This window comes from Garra rufa, chromosome 20 (genome assembly GCF_049309525.1).
Source record: "Garra rufa chromosome 20, GarRuf1.0, whole genome shotgun sequence".
Lineage (NCBI taxonomy): Eukaryota > Metazoa > Chordata > Actinopteri > Cypriniformes > Cyprinidae > Garra > Garra rufa.
Genome location: NC_133380.1, coordinates 17,949,425 through 17,959,055, shown reverse-complemented (window position 1 = coordinate 17,959,055; position 9,631 = coordinate 17,949,425). Strand labels below are relative to the sequence as shown.

Sequence of the window (9,631 nt, the reverse complement as noted above, 5' to 3'; positions counted from 1 at the left end):
ATCTGCATCTAAAAGTGGAAAATTGCTTGCAATCAGACGAATCTTGTGAGGTTCCCAAATTAAATTTTTCTGGTCCCGTGCTTTGGATTTGGGTTGGAGTCTGTACCCCTGGTAATGGGCCTCACATGTTACCGATATTGTGGCAGAACTCGAGCCCGACCCATTTGCAGATGTCATACTGTATACTGTATCTATACACACTTTGAGACCTGCATCAAACTTTTATTGAAAAGTAAGAAATACTGATTATCTGTTTCAGCATACATTAGGAAACATATGCAGTATAGTAGGAAATTAATGTGTCTAATTTATCTGTAGTCACATGTTGTGCTTGGTATTGCAATTCATTTATGTATTTTGTTTCCCAATTGATCATTTCTGGTCTTATGATTATGATTCTGTCAAAAAAAAAAAAAAACTCTTGTGATGCACTTAAACTTTGAAATTGCAATGCTCTCATATGAAAAATATGGAAGCCCATTTCTGCCATGCAATAAAAAAACATTCATGCATTAAAAAGTTGAAATTATGACATACTTAAGTCATAATTATGAGATTTAAAAAATCAAGATAATGAGAAAAGTCAAAATTAAGACTTAAGTCGTAATTAAGAGATAAAAAGTCGAAATTATGACTTACAAAGTTGAAACTATGAGATAAAAAGTTGTAATGATGACTTTAAAAAGTTAAAATTGCCTTAAAAAGTCAAAATGATGACTTTAAAAGTCAAAATTATGACTTAAGTCATAATTAATGATGTAAGAAAAAAATTCATGCTTTAAGTCAAAATTATGACATACTTAAGTCATAATTATGACTTTTAAAGTCATAATTACGAGATAAAAGTCGAAATTATGACATACTTAAGTCATAATTATGAGATAAAGTTGAAATTATGCATTAAGAAGTCGAATGACATACTTATCTCTTATGACATACTTAAGTCATAATTATGAAATTATGACTAAATCAAAATTATGACTTTTAAAGTCAAAATTATGACATACTTAAGTTATAATTATGAGATAAAAAGTTGAAATTATGACTAAAAGTCGTAGTTATGAGATAAAAAGTCAAAATTATGACTTTAGTCATAATTACAGGATAAAAAAGTTGAAATTTTGACTTAAAAAGTCGGAATTTTGACTTTTAAAGTCAACATTATGACATACTTCAATAATAATTATGAGATAAAGTCAAAATTATGACTTAAGTCATAGTTACAAGATAAAAAGTTATTGAAGTAATGACATTAAAAGTCGAAATTATGACATACTTTAGTCATAATTATGAGATAAAAAAGTTGAAATTATGACTTTAAAAGTCAAAATTATGACATACTAAAGTCATAATTATGAGATAAAAAGTCGAAATTATGACTTTAAAAGTCAAAATTAGGATTTTAAAAATGTGGAAATTACGATTTTAATAGTCAAAATGACTTAAGTCATAATTATGAGATGAGGTCGAAATTATGACTTGCTTAAATCGAAATTATGAGACAAAAAGTCAAAATTATGACTTTTTACACAGTCACAGGCCACTATCCTGTGACCGATGTGTTTATAAAGTCATAATTTCGACTTTTTATCCCATAATTTTAACTTTAAAAGTAAAAAATGCAACATTTTATCTCGTAATTATGACATAAATTAGTTGTAATTTCGACTTTTTAAGACATTAATTTTTTTCTTAGGTGGCAAAAATGGCCTTCCATTCAAAAACATTATGTAAGTACTCTGAAAAAATTATCTACTTATAAAAACACTGGATATTCTTATGTGGTAAGATTTTGCTTACATCCCCCAAATCTGATTGAAAGTTTAGCTCGCCTGTGATATTTCAACTCAGACACACCTACAAATTACAAGACATTCAATTTGGCATGACTAAACTATAATACTGAGTTGTAACCAATCAGAGCGTCTGTGTGTGTTAGTGAGGTCAGGCATTAGGTTTACTTAAATGGAGAGAGCTGCTCTCTCATTCACACACTGCTCAATTCCAGGACCACTCTTCAATTTACAACTTGCTTCAAGACGAACACACAAGACCAACATGCATAGCAAAGATCAAATCTGGTAAGTTTTCTTTCCATCTTAATGTTGAAAACATATTTTAGGATTGTATGTAAGAAAATAGCCTACATAACTTTTGTCAAAAATGTAAAGGTTTAGCTCTGTTTAATTCTGGGTATTGTATGTCATTTTACAGTATATTTGGGGGAAATTTGCCATCGATAATGCCAATATAATATTTTGTATTAATCACAACAGACCTGATATGACTTAACTGTTATGGATCAGTCCACAATGTGCAACAAATAAATTGCATGTTTTATTTTTGTTAAACTGATGTTTTAAATTCCACAATTCCCTCTGAGTATAGATTTTAGTTTGACTCAACTTAAAACTAAAAGTTACATTTTTTTTCATCACCAGCCATGAGGACTATCAGAAGACTGCAGACTGGCTGCTGTCCCAGACACAACACAGACCTAAAGTAGCCATCATCTGCGGCTCTGGGCTAGGAATGCTGGCGGATGCGCTCAAATGCCAAGACTCATACAAATACTCTGACATCCCTGGCTTTCCTCAGAGCACAGGTAAGACGCAGGTCAAAGCATATAAAAATGTAGTTGCTTCAGTGTTTTTGTCCATTTGCAAAAATAAAAACACTGTTTCTGCACTGTAAAAAGTTTTCACCAGATTCAACTTAAAAACTAAGTTCAGCAGCTGCCTTAAAATTTTAAGTTAAATCAGCTTAAAACTACAAGTCATTTTAACTTATTACAATAAAAATGAGTTGATTTAACTTGTGAGTTGAAATGACTTAAGTTGATTTAACTTAAAATTGTAAGGCAGCTGCTAAACTTGAGTTTTTAAGTTGAAACTGGTGAAAACTTTTTACAGTGATGCTAGCATGTTACACTGTTAAACTTTTAGCCTGCAGAAATAGAGAATTTTTGGCTCAAATTGTGCTTTAAATTTGAATGTTTCTGTATGTGTTTGTGTATTGAAACAGTGAAGGGTCATGCTGGAAGGCTGGTTTTTGGGGAGCTTAAAGGGAATACCTGTGTGTGCATGCAGGGCCGATTCCACATGTATGAGGGACACTCATTAAGCAAGGTTTGTCCTTTTTAAACCAATCACATTACGTACCACACTTTTTTCCCCCAGAAATCATCACTCAAACGTTTGGTTTTCCCAAGATGTTTTTTTTTTTTTTTGTTTACAGTAGAAATGGTAATATTGTGAAATATTACAATTTGAAATAACTATTTTCTATTTTAATATGTGACCCTGAACCACAAAACCAGTCTTAAGCAGCACATTTGTAGCAATAGCCAAAAATACACTGGGTCAAAATTATCGATTTCATCTTTTATGGCAAAAATCATTCATATATTAAGTAAAGATCATGTTCCATGAAAATATTTTGTAAATTTCCTACTGTAAATGTATCAAAATTAAATTTGGGATTAGTAATATGCATTACTAAGAACTGAATTTGGACTACTTTAAAGGCGATTTTCTCACTATTTTGATTTTTTTTGCACTTTCAGGTTTCAGATATTCAAATAGTTGTATCTCGGCCAAATATTGTCCTATGCTAACAAACCATACATCAATGGAACGCTCATTTTTTGCGTATTTATTCATCTTTCAGATGATGTATAAATAATACGTTTTAAAAATGAAATGTTATTTCAAAGTTGAATTTTCAACAGCCATTATTCCAGTCTTCAACATCACATGATCCTTCACAAATCATTCTAATATGCTAAATGAATCCTCAAGAAACATTTCTTATTATTATTATCAGTTATGATGCTTCGTATTGTTTTGAGAAACAGCATTTATTTAAAATATAAATATTTTTTGTAACATTATATGTTTTACTATCACTTTTAATCAGTTCAATGTGAATAAAATTACTTTATTAATTTCTTACTGACACCTAAACTTTTAAACGATATTGTACATTTTTTACATTTTTCACGCAAGTTCAGTTTGACCTCAGTTCACCTTGCGTCTATCTTGAGCTAACACAGTGTGTCCCATCAGGCTTTATTTGCTTAATGACTCAGGTTAAAATCTTTAATCACGTGTTGCAAATAGAATTATATTATATAACCAAATTATATTGCATTCCAAAAGTAATTTCAAAACACTCTTCTATTCATGGTGTCATGCTGCAGTCTAAAATCATTGAATAAGAAGATTCCTTTTACTTTTTTTGGATGCCCGCACAGTATATTCACTCCATCCTGGTCATGCTGATTTAAGTCACATGCTGCATATCAGAGGACAATGAACTATTCATCAAAACCTTTGTGTGGTTTATATAACACAGGGATAGATTAGACAGGCTTATTGGTAGTATGCGTGTACAGTACAACCACAAGCTTTTATAGGTTTATTACAAAGGTGCTGGATGTTGAAAATGGATTAACAGTTACACATAATTTGTACTTGTGTTCCGCAGGTCACTTTTCCAGTGAGAGTGTTCAAGCTCCTGGGTGTCGAAACCTTGATTGTCACTAATGCTGCAGGTTCATTAGCGGACAGTTATAGCTGCGGTGATATTATGATCATACGTGACCACATTAACTTCCCTGGACTTGCTGGACTGAACCCTCTCAATGGCCCTAATGATGATAAGTGAGTATCTATGTACATGTTGAAGTGAGTTAAGAAAGTGTTCATTCATTAGAATCACCTGTATTAGGAATGTAATCATTTATCGGACACTGTCAAGGTTTGGTCCTCGATTTCCACCCATGTCTGGGGTCTATGACAAAGGCCTGCGGAAGATGGCGTTCAACATCTGTAAGAGCATGGGTGTCTCCCAGTATGTCCAAGAAGGCGTCTACTGCATGGTGGGAGGACCCAACTTCGAGAGCATAGCTGAGGCCCGCCTTCTGCACAAACTGGGAGTGGATGCAGTTGGTAAGATCAACACCGTTTGTATGTAATCCAAATATTTAAAATGCTTTTGAATGGGCATTTTAAAAGATAATTCACACAAAAATGAAAATTCTGTCATTAATTACTCACCCTCAAGTCATTCCAAACCTGTAAGTCTTTTGTTCATCTTCAGAACACAAATTTAGACATTTTTGATGAAATACGAGAGCTTTCTGACCCTGCATAGACAGCAGCACAACTGAAACGTTCAAGGCCCAGGAGGGAAGTAAAGACATTGATAATAATACCTATAGTGATGGTGCTCACATGTTACCGATACTGTGGCAGAACTCAAGCCTGACCCATTTGCAGATCTCATACTGTATGCCGTATATACGCAATTTGAGATCTGCATGAAACTTTTATTAAAAGGTAAGAAATAGTGATCATCTGTTTCAGCATACATTAGAAAATATCTACAACTAGGAAATGAATGCAGTATAGCAGGAAATGAATGTCTAATTTATCTGTTGTGCTTTTTATTGTAATTAATTTATAATTTTTTCCCCCAATTGGTTATTTCTGGTCTTATGATTATGATTCTGTCAAAAAAAATTATCTTGTGATGCACATAAACTTTGAAATTGCAATGCTTTCACATGCAAAAATATGGAAGCCTATTTCTGCCAGGTAAGAAAAAAATGAATGCCTTAAAAAGTCAAAATTATGACATACTTAATAATTACGAATTATAAATTTAATAGTCGTAATTATAAGTCAAAATAATGACTTAAAAGTCATAATTATTAGAAGTCTAAATTATGACTTACTTAAGTCATAATTACGAGATAAAAAGTAGAATTAATGAGATAAAAATCAAAATTATGACTTACAAAAAGCTGAAATTGAGATAAAGTCAAAATTCTGAGATAAAATTATGACTTCAAAACTGGAAATTATGACATACTTAAGTTATAATTATGAGATAAAAAGTCAAAGTATGTCGAAATTATGACTTTAAAAGTCGAAATTATGACTTGAGTCCTAATTGCGAAATAAAAAGTCAAAATTATGACTTCTAAAGTTGAAACTATGAGATAGAAAGTCAAAATTATGACTTTAAAAGTCGAAATTATAACATACTTAAGTTATTATGATATATAAAGTGGAAGTGTTGAAATTTTGACTTTAAAAGTCGAAATTATGACATACTTAAGTTATAATTATGAGATAAAAAGTCGAAGTATGTCGCTATTATGACTTACTTAAAGGTTGTATCAGCGATTTCTAGCCTGAAACATAAAGTGTCAAATTCAGCTGACCTTTCATCATGATCCGCTCGCTGCTTGCCCCATAAATTGTCTGTGAAAAAAACGCGTCTCTCTGGTCAGCCTAGGGTCCGAGATATGCCAAAAAAACAATCGGCACTACCAACCTTTCCACAGATAAACAAACAGTGTTCCAACCAATCAGCGTCAGGGGTTTGGTGTTGTGGACTTTCGCTCCGCCTCCCTCACATCCCTGCACCAGTAGGAAAGTCCACAACACCAAACCCCTGACGCTGATTGGTTGGAACACTGTTTGTTTATCTGTGGAAAGGTTCGTAGTGCCGATTGTTTTTTTGGCATATCTCGGACCCTAGGCTGACCAGAGAGACGCGTTTTTTTCACAGACAATTTATGGGGCAAGCAGCGAGCGGATCGTGAAGAAAGGTCAGCTGAAATTGACACTTTATGTTTTAGGCTAGAAATCGCTGATACAACCTTTAAGTTATAATTATGAGATAGTTGAAGTGTCGAAATTATGACTTTAAAAGTTAAAATTATAACATACTTAAGTTTTAATTATGAGAAAAAAAGTCGAAGTATGTCAAAATTAAGACTTTAAAAGTTAAAATCATGACATACTTAAGTTAAAATTATGAGATAAAAAGTGGAAGTGTCGAAATTATGACTTTAAAAGTCGAACTCATGACAGACAAGTTACAATTATGAGATAAAGTCGAAGTGTCGAAATTATGATTTTAAAAGTCGAAATTATGACATACTTAAGTTATAATAATGAGAAAGTCAAAGTGTCGAAATTATGACTTTAAAAGTCGAAATGATGGCATACTTAAGTCATAATTGAGATTTTACAATTTAAATTGACAAACTTAAGTTATAATTATGAGATAAAAAGTCAAAGTATGTCGAAATTATGACTTACTTAATTTATAATTATGAGATAAAGTGGAAGTGTCGAAATTATGACTTTAAAAGTCGAAATCATGATATACTTAAGTTATAATTATGAGATAAAGTCGAAGTGTCGAAATTATGACTTTAAAAGTCGAAATCATGATATACTTAAGTTATAATTATGAGATAAAGTCGAAGTGACGAGATTATGACTTTAAAAGTCGTAATTATGACATACTTAAGTTATAAATACTTAAGTTGAAATTATGACTTTAAAAGTTGAAATCATGACATACTTAATTTATAATTATGAGATAAAGTGGAAGTGTCGAAATTATGACTTTAAAAGTCGAAATTATGACATACTTAAGTTATAATTATGAGATAAAGTCGAAGTGACGAGATTATGACTTTAAAAGTCGAAATCATGACATACTTAAGTTATAAATACTTAAGTTGAAATTATGACTTTAAAAGTTGAAATCATGACATACTTAAGTTATAATTATGAGATAAAGTCAAAGTGTCGAAATTATGACTTTAAAAGTCGAAATTATGACATACTTAAGTTATTATGAGATATAAAGTCAAAGTGTCGAAATTATGACTTTAAAAGTCAAAATTATAACATAAGTTATAGTTATGAGATAAAAAGTGGAAGTGTCGAAATTATGACTTTAAAAGTCGAAATTATGACATACTTAAGTTATAATTATGAGATAAAGTTGAAGTATGTTGAAATTATGACTTTTAAAGTTTATTATGAGATAAATTCAAAATTATGACTTTAAAAGTATAAATTATGGCATACTTAAGTCATAATTGAGATTTTAAAATTTAAATTGACATACTTAAGTTATAATAAGATAAAAAGTCAAAGTATGTCGAAATTATGACTTTTAAACTCAAAATAATGAGATAAAACGTCAAAATTCTTAGTCCATGTGACATCAGTGGTTCAACCATAATGTTATGAAGCTGTGAGAATACAAAGAAAACAAAAATAATGACTTTATTTAATATGGACTATTTTATCAATGTCCTTACTATCTTTCTGGGCCTTGAACGTGCCATGTGTGTTGCAGTCTATGCAGGGTCACTAAGCTCTTGGATTTCATCAAAAATATCTTTATATGTGTTCCGAAGATGAAAGAAGGTTTTAAGGGATTGGAACAAGAGTAATTCATGGCAGAATTTTCTCTTAAGCTTTTCAAAAAAAAAAATTCTTAGTCTGTAACTTTGACTAATGATGTAATTTAGCAACACACATTGCTAGGCTGATACACACCTTTTATTGTATAGAAATAGTATGTCTTGTTGCATTTTATTTAAAATTTATGTCTAATTTGCCTTTAAAGGAATGAGTACTGCACCGGAAGTGTTGGTCGCCAGTCATTGTGGCATGAAAGTCTTTGGTCTCTCACTCATCACTAACAAAGTGGTGAAAAGCTATGAGGACAACGAGTCTGTCAATCATGAAGCTGTGCTGGAAGTGAGCAAAATGCGTTCAGAGACGCTGCAGGCGCTCGTCACAGAGCTCATCAGCCGCATGGACATCAACAACAACACGGCATGATGTAATCAACACTGAACCTGCCAATCAAAACCTCATCCAGAACAATCTGCAGCTATGTGATCACTACATACTGTGTTATTTTCAGTAAAATGTTAAGATTTTACTATTTGCAGTGATCACGAAACTGATCTAGTTTGATGGTGCCATAATAACAATCTTAAAACACTGGGCTATTCCATATGTTATTCAGAAATTGTTTATCTTTCTTGTGCTGTGTAGGTTGTATATGCATTTGTATATTGACGATTACATAATATTAAGACCACCTTTATGTGAGGAATCATGCAGTAAAAATGCACTGCTATTCATTATACAAAGTAATATAATTCCTAATGTTAATATTTTGATGATAAAGTTGGATATTTAAATCATTGCTATATGCTATTTATAATACATTTTATATTTACTGTTTGCATTGTAAATGTGCCACTGGATATAGACCTTTTTGTATAACCTTCTCTTCTATAAATATGCATCTTATAATGCAAAAATGCCAGCAATAAAAGTGTTTTGAAAATTAGTATAGTTTGCAATTATTTAATCACTTATATTACGTTTTAATTACTTAACAGTTGAAGTCAAAAGTTTACATACACCTTGCAGAATCTGCAAAATGGTAATTATTTTACCAAATTAAGAGGGATCATACAAAATGCATGTTATTTTTTATTTAGTACTGACCTGAACAAGATACTTCACATAGAAGACGTTTACATATAGTCCACAAAAGAAAATAATAGTTGAACTTATAAAAAATTACCCTGTTCAGAATTTTACATACACTTGACCACAGATTCTTTGGTTTTTCAGCATTTGTGTGTATTTTAACCCTTTCCAACAATGACTGTATGATTTGGAGATCCATCTTTTTACACTGAGGACAACTGAGCGACTCATATTCAACTATTACAGAAGATTCAAACGTGAAAACCTTTTTAATTTGAAAATCAGTATATCTAACTTCT

At 31.4% G+C, this 9,631-nt stretch overlaps 1 protein-coding gene across 1 annotated transcript; it reads left to right on the top strand.

The window, feature by feature from the left end:
* Positions 1–2,005: 2,005 nt before the first annotated feature.
* On the top strand, positions 2,006–9,186 carry pnp4a (purine nucleoside phosphorylase 4a). The gene is made up of 6 exons (XM_073826082.1): positions 2,006–2,081; positions 2,442–2,605; positions 3,025–3,128; positions 4,489–4,664; positions 4,762–4,952; positions 8,449–9,186. The coding sequence occupies exons 1-6, from the start codon at positions 2,059–2,061 to the stop codon at positions 8,664–8,666; spliced, it is 876 nt and encodes a 291-aa protein (XP_073682183.1). The 5' UTR covers positions 2,006–2,058; the 3' UTR covers positions 8,667–9,186.
* Positions 9,187–9,631: the final 445 nt, after the last annotated feature.

What these genes read in the sequence shown, in the direction of transcription:
- pnp4a (XM_073826082.1), top strand. Translation starts at nt 2,059, where the DNA reads ATGCATAGCAAAGATCAAATCTG. An exon ending in CATAGCAAAGATCAAATCTG is followed by an intron (nt 2,082 to 2,441) that starts GTAAGTTTTCTT and finishes TTTCATCACCAG; the next exon opens with CCATGAGGACTATCAGAAGA. An exon ending in ACTGGGAGTGGATGCAGTTG is followed by an intron (nt 4,953 to 8,448) that starts GTAAGATCAACA and finishes TTGCCTTTAAAG; the next exon opens with GAATGAGTACTGCACCGGAA.